This window comes from Mauremys mutica, chromosome 5, assembly GCF_020497125.1.
Source record: "Mauremys mutica isolate MM-2020 ecotype Southern chromosome 5, ASM2049712v1, whole genome shotgun sequence".
Taxonomy (NCBI): domain Eukaryota; kingdom Metazoa; phylum Chordata; order Testudines; family Geoemydidae; genus Mauremys; species Mauremys mutica.
The window spans coordinates 100,173,204-100,200,117 of NC_059076.1; the positions used below are offsets into that span (position 1 = coordinate 100,173,204).

Genomic DNA, 26,914 nt, shown 5'->3' on the forward strand with positions numbered 1-26,914 from the left:
ACATAAACATTTGCATTTGCAATGCAATGAGCTCCAAAGGTGTTAATCCTAATTCAGTAAGATTAAACTTCATTCAGTAAAGTTTCTTAATTCTGTAAGGTTTGTTCAGGATAATACAGGATATTGTCAGTCTGTCACAGAATTTTCTCATGGTTAAGGCAGTTGAATGCCACTGAGGTTTCTGTTCCTGCCATAGATTCCTTTTGTGATGCTGGGCAAATCATTTAGACCAGCATTTTTCCAGGTGCCCACTAGTTGTATGATGCTTATTTTCTGAGTGCCCAACTTGGAAAAAAATTGGGGCTTGATTTGTAGAGGTGCTGAAGTCAATGAGAGCTGTGAATTCTCATCCCCTCTGATAGTAGAGCCATGTGGTTTGGTGGGATGAACCTGTGCTGGGGCTGAAAAGGCACTGAGTTCCAATCCTAGCTCTGCCACTGACTTGCTGTTTGGTGGTGTGGTAAATGATTTTGCCTGTCTTGTTTCAATTTCCCCGTCTGTAAATGAATGTAAGAATACTTACCCACAACCCTCAAATTTAGTGTTGCAGGGCTTGACTTAATGCTTGTATAGTGCTTTAAGCTTATAGAGTACTATTAAAATGCTATGTCCTCTGAAAATCAGGCCCTATGTGTCTCAGGCCTGGTCTACACTGGCGGGGGGGGTCGAACTAAGGTATGCGACTTCAGCTACGCGAATAGCGTAGCTGAAGTCGAACTACCTTAGTTCGAACTGCGTACCTGTCCAGACGCCGCGGGATCGAAGTCCGCGGCTCCCCCGTCGACTCCGCCACCGCCGTTCGCGGTGGTGGAGTTCCGGAGTCGACGGGAGCGCGTTCAGAGTTCGAACTATCGCGTCTAGATTAGACGTGATAGTTCGAACTCCGAGAAGTCGAACTCTACGCGTCGACCCGGCGGGTAAGTATAGACCTACCCTCGGATTAGTGTAAATGCAAATTTTGGTAATTTCCTCTGTGACTCTGTTCCTCTTCTGTGAAAACCCTCAGGGCCACACTGAATGATGAGGATAAAAAATGTTATTGAACAGCTGTCTCAGTCCTTGAGCACTATCCATCCTGTGCACTGAATAAAACTGGAGAGGGAACAGGGAAATAGTATGTGATCATGTGTGTATCATCACACACACGCAGAATGAAGGTTACACAGACAGCCTTAATTTTGTCACTGCCTAACATTTTAGAGCTTGACTTTGCAACCCTAAAAATGTTCTTTTAATGTATTTTTTGGTATGCAGTTATATCACTGTATGATTAAAGCTTATCTGTTGTGCAGTGCATGTTTTTGTATTTTATTTACATATAATCATATAAACTGCAACTACTTTACTGTGATGTTCTTTAATCAAAGTTTCCATTAAAAAAAAGTTGAGAAATTTAACTTTGCCCACTTTGTTTCCCTTCACTCTTTTTTCTCAAGTATATCTTGGTGTATGCTTACCTCCATCTCTTTCGGTGTTGTTTGTCCTCTGTTTTTTTATTATAAATATCAGCAGTTTTAAATACATTATGTTTCTGTTTCTTAAATACTATCCTTACCTTTTGAGACATTTTGCTAATTCTACCTTTTCTTCAGCTTCTTATTGTATTCTTCTTTTGTGTTTTTTACTCTATGGGTGTGCATACTCTTCCTGTTCCCCTTTAAATGAGAATGGTGACAAGGATAGATCCTGAGACTAGTTTATTACAAGAATCTAGAGGGAGAAAGGAGAATATCATGGGTGAATAAGACCCATTTTTCTTGGCTTCTGAAGGAATGGGGGAGAGTTCTTCTGGGCATTTCTTTCACACCTTTCCAATAGCAGTAGGAAGGAGACCTGTGGAAGGCAGATAGTTACTACTTTCTTCTACTCATTTAGGCTGGAAAAGGTTCCAGTGCCAGTATAGCATAAAATCATAGAAATATAGGGCTACAAGGGACCTCAAGAGGTCAGGATCTCTGTTTTACAATTAATCTGAATGTTATGGATGACGTTGGAAATGTACGGTATTAAAAATTTATTTTAACTTTTTCTCTTTTCTGCAGGTTACTGGTAGAGAAAATCTTTGCTCAGTATCTTGTCCCACACAATTTGGAAACCGAAGAGAGAATGAAATGCTTGTACTATTTATATGCTAGCTTGGATCCAAATGCTGTCAAGTGAGTAGAGGTAGAAAAGTAGGCTGCTTAGATGCTTTTAAAATACATCTTTCTTTTGAGTCTTTTCCAGCATATGCTTTTTGATAGAAAATGATCAGTCTTTATTGCTAGCTCATAGTCAAAGTATTGGTAATGACAAGACTTGAGGTTCTTGTTAGTCAAGTAATTTGAGAACTCTAACTCCTCTGGATTTAGACATTAATAGCTGGTGAAATTAACTGATTTTTATTTATTTAACTGTTTCTTAGATTGGAAACTTCTCTGTGCAGGTACCATGTCCCCCATAGTATTTGTACAGCATCTGTCATCCAGATCCCGCACTGTGCTATCACAAGATGAACAATACAATAATAAATAATGAATTACCAATATTGTTTGCAACTATAGTTTCAAAGTATTTCAAGTACACATATTTTTAAATGCTGATTCCAGATGGATAACTACAATAAAACAGGATGCCTTGATGTTAGGGGGTATTTTGATCCCATTGTAAAATTCACTGAAAACATTAAATCAAGAGTAACAAACTCTGACTTCAGTTATTTTGAATAAGATTGGTTACCTGGTTGCAAAATTGAAAGTAATGTGCAAGAAAGATGTAGTTGAACAAAATTCAAAACATCAATTTAGTAACAATTTTAGGGCTGCAATATGGCTTTTAAAAGAGTTATAAGGTTTTCAGTATAGGTAATTAGTATTATGAGACTTCTGTCTATTCAATGTGTAAGTTGAACAGAATGCAAATAAATCTGTGGCCTGTGTGAATGTGGAGAATATTATTTCAGGTTTTTTTTGTGTATGAGAGAATGGGGCATTCTGTAATATCTTGTCTAAAGCAGATTGGATATAGGTGGATGGACAGTAGGGAGATGGTGTTGTCTCTGGCTTGTATGTCGTAACTGATACCAAATGTTATAATCTTGGTATATTAGTCTGAGGGTGATATAGTGGAGGATTGAGTCTGATGTGAGTTTGTCTTTTGTAGACAAGTTTTGTAGTATAGTGCGACTGATTTGTCTTAGAAGGGAAAAATGTTTGGGAGGACATTGGTTAAAGGATTAATTCAGGTAGAGGGACAGAGCTAGGGTTGGGCTTAGGAACCATAGCTGCAAATTTTCTACTTTAGAGATTTTAATATTTTTTAACTAAAATATTCTCTTTGAAAAAAATTTCTCTTATAAGAAACAAACTTAATTCTATTTTAATTTTTTTGGGGGGGCGGGGAGGGAATGCTGTTTGTTTTTGAGGTTGGGAAGTTTCCTTGTTGTGGGTTTTTTGTTTGTTTGTTTTTTAAGGCTTTGTGGAAGTTGAAAGCTCTGACAAAGATAATGGACCAGGTTTTGGTTTCAATTTCACCAGTATAAATCTTGAGCAACTCCATTGAAATCAATGGAGATGTTCTGGATTACATTGTTATATATGAAACAAAATCTAGTCCACTATGCTTGAAACTTGTAACCCCAGTTAGTGTAGCATTTGATAGAACGCCTTTCTAGTGTCTGACAGATGTTGTACATGTGAAAAATATAAGCTCAGCTAATAATAATAGCATATGCTTTACTAGCTCAATAAAACTAGCACATTCTTACAGCATTTGAAGGAATGTGATTGTCATTCTTTTTCCTTCCCCTTCACAGAGCACTGAATGAGATGTGGAAGTGCCAGAATATGCTTAGGAGTCATGTACGAGAATTATTGGACTTGCATAAGCAGCCCACTGTACGGTTTTTAAAAACTTACTGTTTTGTCATTAGAGCTAATTTACATAGAGCTAATTTTTTTTGCTTAATGTGTTATTTTGCTGTTTTGGTTTACACTCACAAAATGTTGGTCTTTCATTAAGTAGAAATAAAAAGCAGATATTTTAAAAATCACTTTCTGTAAGTATTTGTTTCACCTATAAGGATCTACATGATTTATCATGAGTTTCTGTTACCAACTAAAAACTTAAGGAGTCCAAAAGTCACATGTAACATTTTATCGTCAGTTTCTACCGTTTGCTTAAATCACTATGAAGTGTTTTATGATTCTTAAATGGAAAATGCTGTAATATCAAAATAATTATAATTTCTTCATGTTAAAGCAGAGTTCAAATGATATTTTAGTAGGATAGGATGTTGCTTGAATTCTCCTTATAGGCTGTATCCTGAAACTGTAGATGAAAATTTATGTTTGGTTTATCATGTTTCAGTGGCTTGTTGTAGTTCTGTCTTATTACAAAAGGCAGAATGTATGCTACATATTAATTTTGCTGTTTTTTAGTGTAACACTTGTTATTAATATCATTGTACTTTCTTTTTTGTCTGTTACTCTAAAAAATTAGAATGGATAAGGCTGCAACAAAAGTAGTGACAGATTAAATGAAGTGTGTAATATAGCATATTACCTGTAGGGAACATCACTGATGCTTGTTTTCCTCTCTTCCCCAGTCGGAAGCAAATAGTAGTGCCATGTTTGGAAAGCTGATGACCATAGCAAGTGAGTGTGTTAATTTGTTCTGTAAATAGTTGTTATAGTGTACCTGAAGTTTGCATGATTACAAATATTGAAATAATTAAATAGTGCTGAGTTACAAGTTGTAGATTTATCTTATGTTTCAATTTTATTTAATAATATAGAAAACCTTCCAGATCCTGGAAAAGCACAAGATTTTGTGAAGAAATTCAATCAGGTTCTTGGGGATGATGAGAAACTTCGATCTCAGCTCGAGTTGTTAATCAGCCCTACTTGTTCATGTAAACAGGCAGATGTCTGTGTGGTAAGGATATGGAACAACTGGATTTTATATGTAACATATTTGGGCTTAACTAGCCATTCAGAGGTGGTGGCCTCTCGAAGTAACTTAGGCCTGGTCTACACTGGGGGGCGGAATTGATCCAAGTTAGGCAACTTTATTCACGTAGCTGAAGTCGATGTACTTAGATCGATCTACTCACTGCAGTGTCTTCACTTTGGTGAGTCGACTGCTGACGCTCGCCCGTCGACTCCGCGTGCACCTCTCACCCTGGTGGAGTACCAGAGTTAATGGGAGAGGACTCGGGGGTCAATTTACCGCATCTAGGCTAGATGCAATAAATCGACCATAGCTGCCCGCCGATCCGGCAGGTAGTACAGACATACCCTTACTGTAGTTTTATGTGACCACTTTAGTTTCATGTTACATAAAATGTCTTTTTAGCAAACGTGCATAGTGAGCTCCTAGATACACTTTAGAATCAACAACTCAGTTACTAAGAGTACATTTATTCACTTAATGTTGTTCCTTCTTTGGGTGATGGCAGTCAAACATGATTTCTGTAATAGTCTTTTTGTGAAATTCTTTTAAGTCTTGTTTAATGTAGAGCTCCTGTACTTTGTCTTCCAACTCTACTGAAGCATTTTATGAATAACATAAAACCTTACCTACCTTATAGATTTTTTTTGGCTTCCAAGAACATTCCTTTGAAGATTGTATGTGTATTCTGCAATGTGTTTTTGTAAAGGTGTCTATTCTCTGTCATCATTTCATGTAAAATAATTGTCCGAGTATAAATTAGATGTCAGATGCCATTTCTTGGGTCTGCTGGTTTGACCATTATTTTTTACCGGAGGCATTTTTAGTCAAGAACATTTGCCTGGACCTCTTGTGATTGGTTTGCAGTGTTGGATTTGTCACTCAGAGGTCCTAATTTGTTCAGTAGTAAGACAGGTGATGCCCCGTATAAATAGTTTCTCTTATTTAAAAGGAAGGCTTCATTTTTTGTTGTCAGTGGCAATACCAACATACACAGAAAAACTTTCAGTATGCACTTCAGTCCCAACATACTCACAGACAGTTTGAAAGCTTAGTTGTTATAAAGGACAACAGAGTATCAAGAGAGGAAAGCTTCCTCAGTCCCACTGGTTCCTTTGACATCTTTGCTGAAGCAGCAATTTTTTTACACTTTTAGGAAGCTTAGATACAGTCCTTTTATAATTTTTAAGGAGCTTGGTACATAGGACCAAGAAGTTGATCATGTGGAAGTTTTCCATATTTAAATTTTGACTCTCCAAATTTTGTCCATCTGAGGGCCAAGTTGGCAACTTGTCTAGAGCCAGATGGCCTCTGCTGATTTTTTTTTTTTAAAACAGCAGCAAGCTCTAGGTGTTTATTTTCGATACAGAAATGCCATTGCTCAGAACAGTCACATTCTGAGAGCTGTAGTTATCTGTATGCCATACATATATATATTAAAGATGGGGAAACTTTTAAAGCACATTTAAAACTGTAGACCAGGGGTCGGCAACCTTTCAGAAGTGGTGTGCCGAGTCTCCATTTATTCACTTTAAATTAAGGTTTCGCATGCCGGTAATACATTTTAACGTTTTTTAGAAGGTCTCGCTCTATAAGTCTATATATTATATAACTAAACTGCTGTTGTATTTAAAGTAAACAAGGTTTTCAAAATGTTACACACTGTTTTTGGTAAAATATCAAACAGTTATTAACTTCAGAAAGATAGATTTTTAAATTATTATAAGTGGAAGGCACAAAAGGTCAGAGATAGTTACCAAAGAAAATAAAAGGTAAGCACACAGTCTAAATCTTAAACCTTATTAGATTAGGCAATATTTGGATCAAGCAGTTTTCCTCACCCCACTAGATATTGCAGGTAGGTTACAGTTCTCAATACACAGGCTTCCCCTTTAAGCTTGGGACCAGTATCCTCAGTCCAAATCTTTGTTTTCCCAGCATCCCATCTTATGTAGGGGAGGAGAATGGCAAAAGCATGATGCCACTGTCGTCCATTTTATAGCCTCAGTTCATGTGCCTGGAAAACATAAGCCTCAACGTGTCCTGGTGGGCTTTGCTGAGTCATAGAGTTAGGGTGACAAGATAGCAACGGTGAAAAATCAAGATGGGGTGGGAGGTAATAGGCACCTATATAAGAAAATGCTCTGAATATCGGGACTTATAAAATCAGGACATCCAGTCTCCCTACATGGAGTTGAGCAATCTCCTGTTGTGTAAGGTTTGTGAAGTTCTCTTTACAACATTGTAAGTCCCTTGCTTACCACTCCTCTGCTGATTAAGGGTTGTTTAATGCCTTCCTGAGAAAGTATCACCTCCTTTGTGGTCGCTGGAGATCTAGCACTGGAAGACTCTCAAACTTGCAACATATTTCAGTAATAATCATACAACAAAATCTCCTGATTTCATATACACTAATGATAGACATGTTTTGACAGAATGATGGGTTTCAGCAGATTGTGACTTTTCGTATGATATCTTACATGGCACACTTTGTATGAAATATATCATAATTATATGACGGGTGAATATGGGGTTCCAGGGTGGTTTTTTGAGGTATAGAGTGCCACAGTAACTAACTGTTTTTTCTTAGGTAGTTGGATGAAGTGCTTAAGCCATTGGTTATTTGCATAAAAGATATTGGGTCAGATTTATAAAGGTATTTAGGCACCTACGGGTGCAGATAGAAACTTATGTGGCATTACAAAAGTGCACAGTTGCCTAACTCACATCACGCCCATTAAAAGTCCATGGTAGCCACAGCCCATCCTTTTCAATGATTATATGAACTGTGAAGCTAGTTTGTGAAGAATTGACTTTTGTTCAGCATTATTTCTACAAATACAAAATGTATAATACTTAAGAAATAATTAAAATTAGTGTAATGATATTTGCTTGTAATATAACACTTATTTCTTTTTGTAGCGGGAGATAGCCCGGAAGCTTGCAAATCCCAAGCAGCCAACAAATCCTTTCCTGGAGATGGTCAAATTTCTTTTGGAAAGAATTGCCCCGGTGCACATTGACTCAGAAGCCATTAGGTAGGCTGAAAGATCATATTGACCCATTACTGACTTTAAAGTGGATGTTAATACTAGGATTATCTTCCATATTAATTTACATCTGGTACAGAAGTATCTATCTGCATTTTTAAAAATTGTTTATATAGTTGTCTTAATTTCCATCAGTCTAGAAAACTTGACTGAATTTCTGCCTTTTTTTTTTTTTTTAAGGCTTAGTGTTGCAAATTGTAGAAACATTAATATAAAAGATGGTATTGGTAACTTGACTATTTGGAGGCCTTATTTGAGGATAACAGGCATATGTAACTTCCATATAGCTAACACTGGACACAGAATGCTGTCTAATAATTGAATCAATTACTTTATCTTTGTGGGTTTGAGGAGGAGAATTTTGGGGTTCCTTTTGTGACTTACCTGGCAGCTTGATTATGTAACTGAGCTAATGCTGCCAGCTCAGTTTGTCACCAAAATAAAGGCTTTGGGGAAAAGGTGTGTTGAGGGGAGGGTGGGATCATTTACCAAACTATTATATATGTGTTTTCATATTGTTTTGATTTAACTGAAATGGCTTTTTAAATAAAATATTCCCCAGCAAAGTCAGGAACCTATAAGCATAACATCTTTTTACTAGTCCATGAGAACCAGGAAGTGAAAGTATTTTAAAACTGACCAATCTAGTTAGTTGCCAAAACTACATGAAGCTAATCTGAAAATTCTTTGTCATAATAATCTATGGTGTCACTTTTAATGCAGATAATCAAGTTTAATAATATATCTTTATTTTACATTTCTTATTTTAGCGCACTAGTAAAGCTGATGAATAAATCTATAGAGGGGACAGCTGATGATGAAGAGGAGGGTGTAAGTCCTGATACTGCTATTCGTGCAGGACTTGAACTTCTCAAGGTATTCTACAACAATGTAGATTAGTTTTTTTACACTGTATGGTAATGGAGTCCCCAAACAGCTTCAACACATTACCCACTTCTTGTAAACAGTCAAAAAGTCACCACATCTTGGAATTTGGTTTTATTAAGAAGAAGAGTAATACAAAAATACCATTATGTAATCTCCAGCCTAATCCCCTTTTCTAAGTGTGGCCTGTCTGTCTCAGATCTTAGCTTCCTTACCACAGCGGGAAGCTCACATTTACTTCATATTTAGAGCAGAATCTAATAAACTACATCTGGTATGTTAGCAACCGGCAACAGCCTGCAGAGATCCCAACGCCTTCTAAAAGGGAGATGCAGCAGGAAAATCCTGCCCCTCTGTTACATACTTTTCCCATTCCACACCTTTCTCCCCAAAAGCTATTTTCAGTCTTCATAATGCAAATGCTAAATATTACAGCAAAATTTGTTTACTATGAAGATTATATGTGATTGCTCCTGAATTCTCCCATCATTAAAAAGAGTTGCATCCTCCAGTGACTTCTAGAGATGCTAAAGGAGTTAGTCACTGTGTTATCATCAGCACTTACAATGCCTACAAGACACTGAACAGTTTTCCAATTGCACCCTACATTAAGGTAGCAAATAGTGTACCAGTCAGTTGTAGTGGGGCCTCAGATTTTCTACCTGCAGAGGAACTGCAGCTGATGGTTGTGACCAGGAGTCCCTATGGATCCAGTTGATGCAAACAGACTCTACATCAGGGGTGGGCAAACTTTTGGCCTGAGGGCCACATTGGGTTTCCAAAATTGTATGGGGGTCCGGTTAGGGAAAGCTGTGCCTCCCCAAACAACCAGGCATGGCCCGGCCCCCACCCCATATCTGACCCCCTCTGTTCCCTGTCCCCTGACAGCCCTTCTGGGACTCCTGCCCCATTCATCCCTTCCTATCCCCTGACTGCCCCCCACTGCCCATCCAACCCCTCCTCTCATTCCTGACTGCCTCCCGGGACCCGTGTCCCATCCAACCACCCCTGTCCCTGACTGCCCTCTGCTTCTCCCATCCAATCCCCTTTCTCCTTCCTGACTGCCCCTCCCCCCCAGAAGCCCTGCCCCCATTCAACCTCCCTGCTCCCCGCCTTCTGACTGCTCCGACCCCTATCCACACCCCCACCCCCTGAACTCCCCTGCCCTCTATTCAACCCCCCCATTCCCTACCCCCTTACCGCACTGCCTGGAGCACCGGTGGCTGGCAGCGCTTCAGCCACGCCCACCCAGAGTACCAACTCAGACCGCGGCTCTGCCGCTGTGCTGCCCAGCAAGAACTCGCAGCTTCGTCACCCAGAGTATTGTGCCAGCAGTGCAGTGAGCTGTGGCTGCGGGGGAGGGGCCAGGCCAGGAGCTATGGGGCCAGGCAGGAGGATCCCGCGGGCCGTAGTTTGCCCACCTCTGCTCTACACCTACAGTAGCTCAAATCAGACAAGTGTTTCTGCATCCTGCCTGGTTACCATTCCTCTTGTTACCTACATGGGCCCAGTACATTCCCTTGACCCTGTGTAAGACCTGACTTCCCCCAGGATCTCAGGTGTCATAGTTCCATATAGAAGCTTAGGCAGGAGGGGCTGCTGGAACCAGTGGCAGCATACTAATATAGTGGTGATGAACAGGATACCAATGCCTAAACAGAATAAAGGAAAATCCTGGCTGGAGGAGACAATCTTGGAACCAGCAGCTGGGCCCTGCTGGAGCCTCCTGCTGGAACTACAGTTTCCGTAATCTCTTCTGGAGCCTTTGTGCTGCTGGGACTGCTTGCCAGATGGAAGATCTCACTGGGAAGAAATTATCCAGAGAGTAGCAAAAACAAAATTTCCCCTCTAAGCATGAGCAGAGGGGAGTAAAGCAGAAGAGAGGAACTGAGTGGAGGCACATTCTGGTTTCCCCCTCACATTAGGGAGCCAAGTACCCCAAAAGATCTTAAACCCCCCAAAAAGTGCCTCTAAGGGGGGGGAGGGAAAGACTTAAGGAAAAGGAATTTTGAATATCAATACTACTTTATAAGCACAAACCTAACTCTACACTAAAAAGGTTGCTGCTGAATTTTCTTGGATGGTGTGTTAGAAGATCTGTAAGTTATACAAATTGGCTCTATATTTAGCATTCATGAGTTATGATGTAATGTAGAATTTTGTTCTTCATTAAACTCATAAATTTCATTTTTGAAGGAGTCTTTTGAAATTCAGAGGTTTAGACCTGAAAAGTGATTTTGAGAGGAAGGATTTTGCATTCTATTTAATAAGATAGCAATATTTACCAACTTTTTCCAACTTCAGCTATTATAAAACATTATGGCACACAATATTTTGTAATAATACATTAGTTATTTATATAACATCAATAGTGTTGTAGGCACTTTGTAAGGCAGGTAAGAGCCTGTCTCATACATTTCACTGAAAAGTTTACTGTATTCATATGGTTTGGGGGCAGGGGAACAAATATTTTATTTATTCATATTTTGGGTCATTTACAATAAGACTGTACAATTACATTGTCTTTGCACATGTAGGTACATTGCTTAATATGGAATTAACAGTATTAACCAACATCTTGTATATTGACCAGATAATGTTATATAATTAACTACTATTTAGATTGTACAATGTCTGTTAACATTATCTAACACAATATGGGGAATGGTAGGTGACAATAGCACTGTGACTGAACAGATAATTTTAGCATGCACCTGTACAGTTACGCTTTTGGATTATTTCTTAATGCAGCTTAATGCAACATAAAGGTTTTTAGTTGTTGAGTGTTATCTTTCCTCTGAGAAGAGGACTAAGGAGGGAAAGGTCTCTTTCGGAAGAAGAAAGTTTTGAGGAAGGACTTGAAGAAGAGTGTGGTAGCATGACAGATAAACGCATATGGGACCCATCTGGAAGAAATCCCAAAGAGATGGACACTAATGGGGAAATTAGTCATGCAGCTTATGTGGAGTGAGGGGTACATGGTGTATAGCTGAAGGAACACTTGAGAAATAAGCCAGTGCCAAGGTGTGTAGGGCAAGAATAGAGTGTTTCTTTTCGAGTAGTATCCCTCTGGGTGCTCCACCTCAGGGCAAGAAGCGATGGGCTTCTATTGCCTCAAGAGAGGTTTAGGTTGGACATCAGGAAAAACTTTCGAACTGTTAGGGTAGTTAAGCACTGGAACATATTACCATGGGATGTTATGGAATCTCTGTCACTGGAGGTATTTAAGAACAGGTTAGACAAGCACCTGTTAGGAATGGTCTAGTTATTACTTAGTCCTGCCTTGGGTGCAGAGGACTGGACTAGATGACTATTGAAGTTCCTTCGAGTTCTACACGCCTATGTTTCTATGTATGTGCACTGTGTACTTTTGATCAGAGATTTTTGTCACCCATGTCCACAGGTCTGTGCTTGTGCCCTGGATATTCCTGTGCTTTGATACAAGGGGGGTGGGGAAAGAGAGTGGTAGACTCACTGCCACTCCAGTTCCTTCTCTGTCAACTGTGGCTTAAGATGGGGTGTCACAACATCCGTTAGCTAGCTACTTCTCTTGCTTAATATATTTGTATTCCTTTGCAGTGAGTATCGGAATTCCCTCTTCTTTACTCCCTTCTTTCATTTGGTTGATTTGGGCGTTTGTTTTTTCTCTGTCCTTGAGTTATGGGTTACACCCAAGACCCCAAGCTTCAAACTTTGTCAGACCTGCCACAGGTCTTTTCCCTGCATGATGGACACTCGAGCTGTTTCCGCTGCTTGGGAGAGACTCATATCCCCTCCAAATGTAAGATCTGCTCAGGATTTAAAAGTAGATCTAAAAAACTGAGGGAGGACAGGCTAGAACTCCTGTTGATGTGGAACATTCTCTGAGAACTCCAGGGTCTGAGTGATTCCCTTCTCCCCTGCCCCTGCATCTGATTCAGTTACTCATAGAGCCCTTGGGGACTGTCACTGCTGCTGACCCCTTAGAACTTCCCAGACCATCAATAAAGAAGAGATCCCATTCCCTGGAACAGGATAAGAGAAGGGGAAAGTCACCCTTTTGGTCTGGAACTCAGGAGACATCACATCCCTACACAGGTTATTGCTAAGGTCCCCATCTCTTCCAGTACGGAGACTCTAGCACTGACTAGGGAAACTACACAATGCACCAAGAAGCTGTCTGTTAACCCATGGAGGCACCAAAGCTGGCACCAGACCCAATGCCTCTGAAGCACAAGGACTTTTAAGGTTAAAGTCATCGGTACCACCTTCCTCTGCCAACAGAGACAGGTACAGGGATCGCACTCCAGTAACACCCAACATACTAACTCCTGAGGGTCAGTGTTCGGAATCCTTGGTACCATCTAGTCTTCTTTGCCATAAGGATCTTCAGCTCCTTGAAAAACCTGAGTCATCGTTGCTCCAGGTTACTGAGAGGTACTCCCCACTAGTACAGACTTACCTTCCACAATTGATGTACTATCTGGTACCAACACTGTCACTGGTTCCTCACAAATCCATTGAGGGTACCAAGAGGAACTTCCAACATATCCTCTGATACCATCTAACCAAGACTTGACCTCCGGTACCCACTCAACCACTAGTAATGCACTGTTTGCCCCTTGGATGGACATGGGAGTGACACCTCATCTGACTGAGATGTCCATACAAGGCTCCCCTGCTTTACTATTCCAGCCTCCTTCCCTTGCAGTGCACCCTGAGGAAGCCCCTGCAGGACACATACCCAGTAACTCTGGTAAGGACGACCCTGTGGTCCTTCCCCCTTCCTCTTTCCATCTCAGTGGGCTTATTGGAACCCAGGGGTCCCTTGTGGTGACCAGCTTTACAGGATTCATCTCTTAAGAGGATGTGTCAAAAGCAACAGCTTCACAGGAGTAACTTGCAGAGGAACAAGAGCAAGCAGAGGAAGAAGAAACACCACCTTACCGCAAATCCTCCTCCTTGCCAGATGCAGTTGTTATGCCTCCTCCACCATCTTACACTGACAATTTCAAAACTTTAAAAAACAGATAGCAAAGACCTTGCAAATTCTGTTACAGTTGATACAGGAACTCCAACATGACTTGTTGGACATCCTCCATATATCACCTCAGGGCAAAATTGCCTTGCCTGTCAATGATGTGTTACTGGCCCCAGTCTGTATGGAATAAGCCTGTATCAGTCCTCAACCACTATACTACCTATGTGTAAACGGACTGACAAAAAATACTGTATTCTGCTTGGAGTATTTTTTCTACTACCCAACACCTAAATCCCAGTGGTTGAAGCTGTTAATGAGCAAAAGAGGCAACATTGATCCCGTTCAGCACCATCAGACACAGAGCTGAAATAGCTAGATCTTCTGAGCTGCTACTCGGCCTCCTTGTAATTTATAATAGCCAATTACTAATTGCTGTGATGGCAAAATACTATTTGATAAACTATGTGAAGTTCTCATTTTTTCTGATCTGCTGCAGGACCAGAGGGAACAATTTCAAGCTCTCATAACAGACACCCAGACAATTGCCAAAGCATCTCTCTAGGCCTCACTCGATGCAGCCTGTACAGCTGCATGTTCCATGGCTATGGCAGTGGTAATGCGCCAAGCTTTTTGGCTGCAGTCTTTCTGGCCTCCAGGGGGAGGTATAAAACTGTCTGGGACCTCCCCTTTGAGGGACCCAAATTGTTCAATGTTGCTACAGACTGATACCTTCATTTACTTGAGGACTCCTGGGCGACACTACAACCTTTGCATCTAAGCACCTGCATCAGAGAGAAAATACAGTAGATTACAGTCAGTGCAATGTTCTCACCCAGTCCTCTACGAGTCCACCTGATTGGCTGAACTTCCCCAAAAGAAGCTCAAGTATGCTAAGAAAGGATGTCACTGCAGAGTATGGCCCAAGTCACCAACATCCTCAAAACAACCTTTTTGACTTGTGGGTTGAGGATCATGAGCTCTCTCTTGCTCCAGATCCTGCTCTGTACCTATCTCCCCTCCACCTTTATGGGGATCGTCTCTCCCATTTTCTGCCTCCCTGGGCGCTCATCACCTGAGACAGATGGATTCTGGAGTTGTCTATGGGTTATGCCATGCAGTTGAGGAGCTTCATACCACCCTCTCCCTGTCCCTTTTTAGGGATTGCTCTCATGAGGGTGTCTTGAGGCAAGAGGTAAGAATCCCTCCCAAGCCTGGGGGTAATTGAATCTGTTCCACTGCACTTTGTCAGGAAAGGGTTCAGTTCCTGGTACTTCTTGTTCCCAAATGAAAATGGAGGATGGAAACCAGTTCTAGATCTTGGGACTTTGAACAGTTTTGTCCACCCTCAACAGTTCAGAAAGATAACCCTAGCAGCAATAATTCCCTCCCTGGATTCAGGAGATTGGTTTGTCTCCCTTGACCTTCAGGATGTTTGTTTTCATATAGCCACCCACCTCTCCACAGTTGTTTCCTACGTTTTGTGGTGGGTAAGGACTGCTGCCAGTATCACATCCTACCCTTTGGCCTCTTTACTGCCCTAAGAGTCTTTTACCAAAGTCGTCTTGGCAGTCTCAGCCCATCTTCGCCAGATGGGAATATCTGGATGATTGGCTCCTGAAAGATCACTCATTTCTCAAGGTGTAGATAACAACCCACACAGCCATATCACTGTTCTGTTCCCTGGGCCTCTGCCTGAATATAGAAAAGTGTGCACTCATGTCCACTCAACTTGGAGACTTCATCAGGGCTACTCTGGACTCCTCCACTGCCAGAGGATACTTACCTATGGAAAGGTTTGCTGTAATATCCAATCTCATTTCTACAGTACAACAGAGCCTGCCAACCACTGCAGGGGCCTGATTGCAACTCTTGGACCATAAGGCAGCTTGTACATTTGTGACACCCTTAGCAAGATACATTCCAATGTCTTCAGGCCTGGCTGAGAACCATCTACACCCCCAACAAGCACAGTTTATCAAACCTTTATCAAAGTTTATCCAAGGATCCTTGATTCTCTAAGTTGGTGGAAGGTTCCACAAAAAGTATGTGAGGGAGTTCTGTTCTTGCAGGCTCTTCCCACAAGAATCATCACTACAGACTGATAGGCTTGGGCGCACAATTTCAGAACTGCACAGCTCAAGGCAAATGGATCCCTCAGGAGGTGATCCTCCACATCAACATACTAGAGCGGAGAGTGGTTCTTGCTGCTTATCAGCACTTTCTACCCCACATCAGGGGCCACCCAATCAGAATAATGTTCGACAGCAGAGCAGCAATATATTATATCAATCAACAAGGAGGAGCAAGATCCCAGTCCTTATCTGTAACACTGTAAAACTGGTACATATCACGCCCCATACAGGTCTCAGCGGTTTATTTCAAGGACTTCAGAACACAATGGCAGACTTGCTCAGCAGACATTTCCACCTGCAGGAGCTGAACAATAAGGAATTCCAAAGGATAGGTCTTTTTTTGGGTGATCTGGAGACGTACGGTGTTGCAAATAAATCTAATACAAAGTGTGGACAATTCTGTTCAAGGGGAAGAGTACGGCTGCAACTCAACTGGTGAGGCCCTAGTCTTCCCTTGGCCTCATGTATTGCTATACACTTATCCCTGGATGTCTTCACTGCCTAAAGTCCTAAACAAATTGAAACGGGAGATATAAGTAGTCATCCTCATAGCACTGTAGTGGCTGAGATAGGTGCCGTTCCCAGAGCTGGTGCCCAGGTCTCGATAACCTCCTTTCTGCCTTGCCCTGACAGTGGATATCCTTATTCAGGAGTTGGAATCTATCACCCACCCCAGCCTCTGGGCACTTCACCTAAGACCTACCTGCTAGTTGGCTCTCTGGTGTACATCAAGATTGCTCCACAGAGGTACAAACAGGACTGCTTAATAGTAAAAAAAATCCTTGACAAGCAAATCTTTTCTACAGAGGTGGAAACACTTCCAGGCTTGGAGCAGCCATTGATCTATGCCTCCTCTCAAGTCCTGCCTGACACACACATTCTCAATTACTCACTACGTTTAAAAACTGCAGGATTATCAATGAGCTCAATCAAGGTTCACCTAGCTGCCCTAACAGCCATTCATCCCTCCATCAAGGGATTTTCAGACTTGACTCACTCTACCACTGCAAGGTTTATTAAAGGTCTGTTCAACCTTTTTCCTCCTGTCAAGGAACCTATTCCACCATGAGACCTCAAGTTAGTGCTCAGTGCTCTGAGGAAACGCCTGTTTGAACCTATGGAGACTTCCCACCTTCATTTGTCCCTTTAGCTCTTGTTCCTCATAGCCATGATTTTTGCCATGAGAACAGGGGAGCTAGGGGCCCTGATGGCTCACCCACTTTACACAGTGTTCTGTCATGACCAGACACACCCTCACTTCCTAACTAAAACTTGTGGACCTGTATGAGAGATTGGGTCTCAGAGTGAAACTGGACAAGTCCACCCTGGTATTCACACAAACTATAAAGTTTATTGGAGCAAGGCTGGATGTGGTGTCACCAAGGGCATACCTACCAGACAACAGTTTCTTAGCCATCGACAGGCTTATATAGCAAATCTGAATGAGCCCCAGGATGTCCATGTGGTCTTGCCTGGCCCTGTTGGGTAATATGCCTGCAAGTAGTCATGGGACCCCATTTACAGATACCTCCAAGTGTGGCTACAGTCTGTTTATGCTCTGGGCGGACACAGCCTCCACTTTCTAGTTTCAATTCCTCAAAGAGTCTTGGGCTCCCTGGGCTGGTGGGTGGTCAAGGAAAATGTGGATGGGTGGGTGGGGTGGGAAGAGGACCTTGTTCACTTCCTTGCTCATAACCAGGATTGTGACCACAGACACATCCGTAGTATGTTGGGGGGCCCACATAGGGGGGCAGGTGGCCCAAGGGACATCCTCTTGGGAATCTACGCTTGACCTCAATTTGCTGGAGTTGACCTGCAAGCTGTTGCCCCCTCACTTCATGGCCAGTCAGTCCAGGTGCTGTTAAACAACATGATGGCAGAAAGACAAGGTGGGTGAGATAATATCTTTTATAGGTATTGTCTACAACATGATGGCAGTCTACTACATCAGCAAGCAGGGGAGGGGTATATTTCCTGCAAATCTGCACAGAGGCCATCACCCTCTGGAACTTGTGCAAACCTCTGCAAATTGCCCTGATTGCCATCCATCTCCGAGGGCTTCAGAACACCCTGGCAGACTCTCTCAGGAGATCTTTCTCCAGAGAGCACAAGTGGGACCTTTGTGGTCATGTGATCACAGGCTTGTTTCTCCCATTGTGAACTAAAAGTGAAAGGAGTCCTGTTCCGAAGTGGCGTTTGCAGCCTGGGCTCTCTGAGTGACACCTTCCTGATGCAATGGTCAGGGATCCTGAGATGTGTTTTTCCCCTGATCCCTTTGTTTCCCCAGTTACTAAGGAAGATCGGGCAGGACAAGGCGCAGGTTATTTTCATATGGCTGGGTTGGGCCTGTCAGTTCTGGTAACCCACACTGTTGTAGCTATCAGCCTGGCCTTCCCTGGTTCAAGACCTCTTGGCACAGGATTACAGCAGGATTCGCCATCCCAACTCATCCACTCTACACATGAGAGTATAGTATTTGGATGGATTTTGAACCTAGAGAGGCCTGCTTAGGGCCCTACTGAGTAGCAGTAGGAAGAATGCTACCATCTTACACAGAATGGAAGAGGTTTGCTATCTGATGTGGTCAATAGGGACTTTTCCTTCTGTGATCTGGGGTGCCAGTTGTGGTAAACTACCAATTCTCCTTAAAATCCTTGGGGCTCTCTCTCAGCTACCTTAGGGTCCACCTAGCAACCATCAGTGTGTTCCACCCACCAGTGGGCACCTACTCTGTTTTCTCATATCTAGTCACATCCTGGTTCCTGAAGGGCTTACTTAGGGTCTTCCCGCCAATGGTGAATCCCATGCCAGCCTGAGACTTAAATTTGGTCTTCTCAACTTTGACAGGGGTACTGTCTGAGCCATCTTGCTCCTTGCTACACCTTTCTATGAAGGTAGCATTCCTGATTATAATCATGTCAGCCAGGAGCATAGGTGAATTAGGGGGGCTCATGGGAGATTATTGATACACATTATCTTCCACAAGGACAAATTGTTCCTGAAACGGCTCCCGAGGTTTGTCCGTAAGGTGGTATCAGACTTTCACATCAATCAAAGCACCAACTTCCCTGTATTATACCCTAAGCCAGATGCCAGGAGAGAAGAGACGAAGTGGTGCTGTCTGGATGTGTGTAGGGCCCTTGCCTTTTATCTACAAAGGATAAAGGCATTCCAGAAGTCTCCTAGACTTTTCCTCTTGTTTGCAGAGAGGATGACAAAGAGGCCTTTTCATCACAAGGTGTCAAAGTGGATCTCGGGCTGCAAAGTGCTCTGTTATGAATTGAACAGTGTCTCTTTGGAGGCAGTGTGAAAACGCACTCGCGAGCCCAGTCATCCTCAGTAGCCTCCTTTAGGGAAGTCTGTATTAACATCTACAGAGCAGCAACCTGGAGCTCTGTGCATACTTTCATGAGACATTATGCACTGGTGAAATTGCCTCAGAGGCCTCCATGGGCAGGGCAGTTCTGCATGGTACAGGGCTCTGGACACCCACCACTTCTGGAGGAGGAAAACTTCCTGTGTATCACCTGAAGTGCAGTAAGTTATAGGGGCAAGCACTCAAAGAAGCAAAGGTTATTCGCCTTGTAGTGACTGGAGTTCTTTGAGATGTATTATTCCTAAGCGTAGTGCACTACCTGCCCCTTTTTCCTGTGTCCTCGGGTCCTTGTGGGGTATAGGGGGGGAGAAGAAACTGAAATGTCGGCAGTCTATCAGTACTCAGTGTGGAGCACGATGAAAGCAGGGACTCTCGCGTGGCCCGAATGGACACTGCTAGAAGAATGTTGTGAGTCCTGGGCACGTGGAGCACATGCACAACCTGAAGTGCACTGCACATAGGGACAACATAATCTCGAAGAATTCCATTTATTACAAGGTGAGTAACCTTTCCTTTCTTGGCTCTGTGGTAAGATACTCTTCCAAAGAATTTCTTCACATCTGATGTCTATATGTGTGTAAAAACAACTACGAGTCCAGTGGGTAAAAAAACCCCACTTCTTCAGATACATGGAGTGAAAATTACAGATGCAGGCATAAATATACTGACACATGAAGAGAAGGGAGTTATCTTACAAGTGGAGAACCAGTGTTGACAGGGCCAATTCAATCAGGGTGGATGTGGTCCATTCCCATAATCGATGAGGAGGTGTCAATACCAAGAGAGGGAAAATTGCTTTTGTAGTGAGCCAGCCACTCCCAGTCCCTATTCAAGCCCAAATTAATGGTGTTACATTTGCAAATGAATTGTACCTCAGCAGTTTCTCTTTGAAGTCTGTTTTTGAAGTCTTTTTGTTGAAGTATGGCTACTTTTAAATCTGTTATAGCATGTCCAAGGAGATTGAAGAGTTCTCCTACTGGCTTTTGTGTGTTACCATTCCTGATGTCTGATTTGTGTCCATTTATTCTTTTATGTAGAGACTGCCTGGTTTGGCCAGTGTACATGGCAGAGGGGCCTTGCTGGCACATGATGGCATATATCACATTAGTAGATGTGTAGGTGAATGAGCCCCTGATGGTGTGGCTCACGTGGTTGGGTCCTCTAATGGTGTCGCTAGAGTATATATAGGGACAGAGGGCTTGGCTACACTTGAGAGTTGCAGCGCTGGTGGAGGCTTTCCAGCGCTGCAACTTAGTAACTGTCCACACCTGCAAGGCACATCCAGCGCTGCAACACCCTGGCTGCAGCGCTGGCTGAACACCTGGTCTGCTTGGGGTGTAGCGAGTGCAGCGCTGGTGATCCAGCGCTGCTCATCAAGTGTGCACACACACCAGCGCTGTTATTGGCCTCCAGGGTATTAACAGATATCCCAGAATGCTTTTAACTAAATTACTCTCTTTGTTTTGTTATGCAGCCTCTCTTTGTTTTGTTGTGAACTCGGAGCTCTGGCAGCTGCTTATCTAAAAAACAAACACAGCTCCTGTTTGCTGTGATCAATCTGTACCTGACTGTGAACAATCAAATGAGATAACCCCTGTGAATGAGGCAGGCAGGGAGTGAGTGTTTGCTTGACAGAGAAGCAGAGGGGAGAAAGGGAGTCCGTTGGATGCAGGCTGTTTTAACTCTTAACTGCAGAGTAAGGGGTCGGGAACATTTTCTGATTTTGCAAGGCAGGAAGCTAACACAAAGTGTTGGCTCCAAAAATCCACTCTCTCTCTCTCTCCCCCGCTCCCTGTCACACTACACCCCACCCCACCCCCCTCTTTTGAAAAGCACGTTGCTGCCACTTGAACGCTGGGATAGCTGTCCATAATGCATCACTCCCAACAGCGCTGCAAATGCTGCAAATGTGGCCACACACCAGCACTGGTAGCTGTGAGTGTGGCCACACACCAGCGCTGTTCCTACACAGCTGGATGACCAGCGCGGCAAACTCCCAGCGCTGCAACTCTCAAGTGTAGCCAAGCCCAGAGTAGGCAACGGGGTTTGTTACAGGGATTGGTTCCTGGGTTAGTGTTTCTTTGGTGTGGTGTGTAGTTGCTGGTGAGCTTCAGGTTCGGGGGCTGTCTGTAAGCGAGGACAGTGAGAGGTCTGTGAGAGTGAGATCGTTTTCCAGAATAGGTTGTAGATCATTGATGATGTGCTAGAGAGGTTTTAGCTGGGGGCTGTACGTGATGGCCAGTGAAGTTCTGTTGTTTTCCTTGTTGGGCCAGTCCTGTAGTATATGTGTGTAGTGTGCAGTTCTTATCCCGGAAGCCCAGCTCAGATTAATCCAAAACTATACAGTACTTGCATCCTGTTGGACATCCATTTGACTATTTTCCCCCTTCCTAACACATGTTTTCCGAATTCCTGTATTCTTAGAGTAGTTTTGCCTTGTGATAGCTATTTGTTCTCCCTGTGGCCAGCTTTGAATCCCTGCAGGTTTGGAAAAAAAATATTAGCTAGGGTAATTCCTTTACAAGATGTGCTTCAATGTTTGTGACTTAGATTAAAATGGCACTATAAGTCTTTTAGTTGTACATTGTATTTATATATATATATATATATATATATATATATATATATATATATATATGTAAAAAAATCCCTCAAACCTGGTCATTCTTTTTTTACCCAATTATCTAAGATTCTGGAGAAATTATGCTTTTGAGATTTCTCAAAATGAGGGGAAAGTGTTGCTTACATAGGTTGAGCTATAAAGCAAGTTCTAAATACTATAATAATGTCTTGAATAAATATGTTCAAATATTTAAAAATCGAATTTTTTTTTTAAAAAGTAATGGATGGGGAGCCCTGAAAAACAAAATGTTAATGTATTTTAAGATGCATCTTAAGATGTGTTACAAGAAGCACCTGATATGAAATGGCATAAACATGCTACTGTTATTTCTCATAAAGAAACATAAGTGGAAATCATTTTGTTTGTTGGTAATCCATTATGCATGTGCAAAAACATTTTTTGGTTTTGCTATGTATCTACAGGTTTTGTCTTTCACACATCCTACCTCGTTCCACTCTGCAGAGACATATGAGTCTCTCCTGCAGTGCCTCAGGATGGAAGATGATAAGGTAGCTGAGGCAGCTATTCAGATTTTCAGAAACACAGGCCACAAAATAGAAACAGACCTGCCGCAGATAAGATCGTGAGTGTATTTCTTCACATACTGGTAGTGCCTTTAACACTTAAAAGTCTGTCCCTTCCTTTAACGTATTCACCATGTTGCTACTAAAATAATCTTCCTTTCCTGTTGCTGTGAACGTGTATGCCTTTTACCCCACTACCTTGATCCCTTCACTGGTTCCCTGTCTCTTTTCACATTTAAACTCCGTGTCCTCACTTTATTTTTATGTATTTGTTGTAGGTTTAACATAAATACATTATTAAAAAAATCTCCTTAAAATACACACTTAAAAAGCAAGATCTAGTCTTAAAATACCATTTTAAAATACCAGCAACAACAAAGATATCATAAAGATTTAATTTAATCCCCCAACGTTATTTCTACCCAATGCTTTCCTTTACGCAGCCTCTCCCATTTTTTTGAGAAATGGAGAAAAGATGACCCCCTGAAGGTTAAAAACTCTGGTTATTATGGACCAAGTTGGAAACCACTTCCAAAGATATGGGATATTCTAACAAAATGAGGAATCCAGTGGCACCTTAAAGACTAACAAATTTATTTGGGCATAAGCTTTCATGGGTAAAAAAAAACATTTCGTCAACAAAGAACACCTGCTGTCTGTCAGTCGTGGGTTCCATCTCAGGTGCTTCTGCTAACTATAACTGCCTCGAGACATGAGGGGAAAGAGAGGCAATTTCTTCAGCAGTTTTCAAGCCGTTTAGGGCTCTGTATATCAACACCAACACCTAAAATCAATCTGGAAATCAGTAGGCAGCCAGTGCAGATCATAAGGCAGGGGTCGGCAACCTTTCAGAAGTGGTGTGCCAAGTCTTCATTTATTCACTCTAATTTAAGGTTTCATGTGCCAGTAATACATTTTAACATTTTTAGAAGGTCTCTCTCTATAAGTCTATAATATATAACTAAACTATTGTTGTATGTAAAGTAAATAAGGTTTTCAAAATGTTTAAGAAGCTTCATTTAAAATTAAATTAAAATGCAGAGCCCCCAGACCGGTGGCCAGGACCCGGGCAGTGTGAATGCCACTGAAAATCAGCTCGTGTGTCGCCTTCGGCACACGTGCCATAGGTTGCCTACCCCTGACATAAGGCATAGGTTTTGTGTGCTTGTGGGAGGAAACACTGTCTCGTAATCTAGCCGCCAAATTCTGCAGTGGGGAAAGCGGGGGGCCTGAAATAAGGTATGCCAGCAGTTTTGCCAGCATAAACTGCATCCACACTAGGCATGCTTTGCCAGTATAGTATACCAGTATAGCTATACTGACAAAGTGCTCCTAGTATAGACCTGACCTCAGGGTTTGACACCTCCAGAACATGCTGTGCTCCCATTGAGGCAGATAGCTATGACTTGAATTTGAGCAATTTTATCCGACATGAAGAAATTCCCTCAACTGGAGATACTTGATGCATCAACTGAGCAAAAAATTCCTCAGATTAACCAAGCAAATTAAACAAGATTTTGCAGATATCATGGTGGAAGCAAAGAACCATTTCTTTGCCTCTCTCGCAACCACAAGATAGGAGTTTTAAAAACCTTTGTTGCAGTCTGTCAGATTTGAGTCTAGATTTGCACCACTGCCATCCTGGCCATCTTCTCTTTTGTTTTGGTTGTTGCAGGCCCTCTATAAATCAAGGTGACCTGTGAGGCAGAAACTGTGGAAAAGAGTCCCAGAGGGCACTTCATTGATGATTGAGGACCAGAGTATTACAATAATTCACCAGTCTATTAATAGTCTGTCTGAGGAAAGGAGTTCTCCCTCAGACCCTTTTGGAACTCCTCAGGTCCCTCTAGTTCAGTAGTTCTCAAACTTTTGTACTAGTGACCCCTTTTACATAGCAAGCCTCTGAGTGCGACCCCCCCCCAATATAAATTAAAAACACTTTTTTATATATTTAACACCATTATAAATGCTGGATGCAAAGCGCAGTTTCGAGTCAAGGCTGACAGCTCGTAACCTCCCCATGTAATAACCTCACGACCCCTGAGGGGTCCCGACCCCCAGTTTGAGAACCCCTGCTCTAGTTTCTGAGAGAAGACTATCAAAACAGGTCCCTAGTCCAGACAAGGGAGGTGCACCCCAACTCGAAATCAAACGAGCTAAAGATCAGTCTGTGACATGGGGATAACGTCGAGAATCTCCACCTCCACTGCAATCCTAAACACCAGACTAAGTATATGCCTAACTACAATTTGTACCCGGAACCATCTGGGATAGCTCCTTGGTGACCATGAAATCCTGGGTTTTTCAGATGACTGATTGTCTTTGTGGATGTTAAAGTTACCAGGCACTATTGGCCTTGACCACTCCAGTGCCACCATAGTCAGGAACCTCAGCAGATCCCAAAAGGACTTCATTGTACAATGGAGTGATTGATATGCAAGGGTCGGTTCCAACTTAACTGTATCTCTGGACTCACACATAAGGTGAAGCTAACTTACCCCCTGCCAAGTCCCTCATTCTCATCAGAGAGGGTAGAATCCTATTTCTCATGTGGCTACAGAAAAAGGCAAAGGACTCTTTACTTACCTCCACAGCATTGTCACCCTTGCCACATACCAAACACACACACAATGCACACATTTTCAATCCACCTCATCAGCAAATAGCATGCTCCCTAACCCCAGAGTCTCGGCTGTGTGGGGTGCCTAGGGTTTCTCCTAGAGCTCCTGCTTGTGAAGATTGGGTTGGGGCCACAATGGCAAGAGTCACTTTCAAGGCACTGCATGGCCCTTTTCTGGATTCAACCCTACTCCTCGTATTGTGCTTTATGCTCTACCTACTCTTCTCACCTTGATATTCTCTTTGTTTCCTTCTCCCACTCATTTTTGTGCCCTGGTTTCATGCTGCTCTTTGTGTGGAATGACCCCCCTTTGACAGTGCATGTTGTCCACTTTAAAATCTTTACTCAGAGCCCACTACTTTTATCTAGCTGTACACAACCAACCTCTAATCAACATGTATTTCAGAACTTCATTTGTTGCAATACTAGTCTGTCCCTTTTTTCATCTATTCACTGTTGTTTCCAAAGATTATATGATTTCTATTGTAAATTTTTGTGACAGAGATAGGGTCTCTATTTTCTGTAAAGCACAATATGAAGTTATGGCGCTATATCAATATTTAAATAACATGATTTTTCTAAGACCACTGATAATTTCAGTACTATCACAAGAGAGTACGGCCATCTGATACATCCTTCTTGGAAATCTGGTGTAATCCCCATTTATATTGGCGAGCTCACAATTAATTTGAATCCTGCACTATCACGTAATTAAACCTACCATGGAAGACGTAGCTAGTTAAGAGGGAGTCATTCAGACAGACATCTGTAAATCACCAGCTTGGAATACTCTGCTCACATTGTTAACATACTTTAGCATTCTTCCAGTTTTCCTACTTTAAGGAAAAAAACAAACAAACCTGAGACTTCATTGTTCCAGCTCTGAACACTGCTTCAATCTGTTCTTGCTACCTCTGCTTCTGTAGAGAATGTATGGACTTTATTAATGAAAAGTGAATGGCAAATAATCTATTTACTGGTGAAGTATATTGTGCTTTACAATAAACGTTCCTTTTTAACATATGATTCAATTTCTAGATGAGGGTCAGTTGTTTACATGCATTTGTCTCATTATTATCCTTCCTGAACAGCTTTCAAAAGAGAGCTTGATGCTGAAGATTTTCATTCTGTGATCAGGGACCTGCATTGGTGAAGAGTTCAACCAGCAAATTTGTTCGTTATAAATATTTTATTTTGAAATATTGTTTAATTTTTCCAGGACATTAATTCCTATTTTGCATCAGAAAGCAAAGAGAGGTACTCCTCACCAAGCAAAACAGGCTGTCCACTGTATACATGCCATATTCTCAAATAAAGAAGTGCAACTTGCACAGATCTTTGAGGTATGTTTGCCAAATGTGGTATAATGTTTTTATTGAATTTTGTTAAAATAATTTGCGTCTCTTCACTTTTAAAGTTGCAATTAAGAAAACAACTTCATCTTGATTACCGTTGAATCCATGCATAATTCAGGAGCTGAAAGACTCAATTGAACCTTTAGTGCTGGAACTCTGTGCTTAAGCTGTTTCTAGTAATACTTAGGAGAGAGTGCAAATACATGCTCTTCCCCTACACCCAGTGACACTGTCTGGACACTGAGTAACACTTCTAGCATACACAGAGAAAATATCCCTTCTCAGTATTCTGGCAGCTATTATGATGAAAGGGAAATGCATGTCACTTATGCTTTGATAGAAGGCTCTGTTCACAGATGTTTTCTAGCTTTGCCTCCTAATGCTCTCCACCTAATTGTGGTCAGGCTAGTTACTTCTGTTCACAGTGTAACTGAGTTAATTTTAAAATATTAAATTTCCA

At 42.0% G+C, this 26,914-nt stretch overlaps 1 protein-coding gene across 3 annotated transcripts in view; it reads left to right on the forward strand.

The window, feature by feature from the left end:
- The window catches only part of PDS5A (PDS5 cohesin associated factor A), a 163,412-nt gene that overhangs the window by 99,972 nt on the left and 36,526 nt on the right, over positions 1 to 26,914 (forward strand). For all 3 annotated transcript variants that reach the window (XM_045019338.1, XM_045019340.1, XM_045019339.1), the window contains exons 13-20: positions 2,043 to 2,156; positions 3,794 to 3,875; positions 4,586 to 4,634; positions 4,775 to 4,914; positions 7,852 to 7,967; positions 8,750 to 8,855; positions 22,378 to 22,538; positions 26,319 to 26,442. In XM_045019338.1, the coding sequence (XP_044875273.1) occupies positions 2,043 to 2,156; positions 3,794 to 3,875; positions 4,586 to 4,634; positions 4,775 to 4,914; positions 7,852 to 7,967; positions 8,750 to 8,855; positions 22,378 to 22,538; positions 26,319 to 26,442 (892 nt within the window). The remainder of the gene's footprint in view (positions 1 to 2,042; positions 2,157 to 3,793; positions 3,876 to 4,585; positions 4,635 to 4,774; positions 4,915 to 7,851; positions 7,968 to 8,749; positions 8,856 to 22,377; positions 22,539 to 26,318; positions 26,443 to 26,914) is intronic.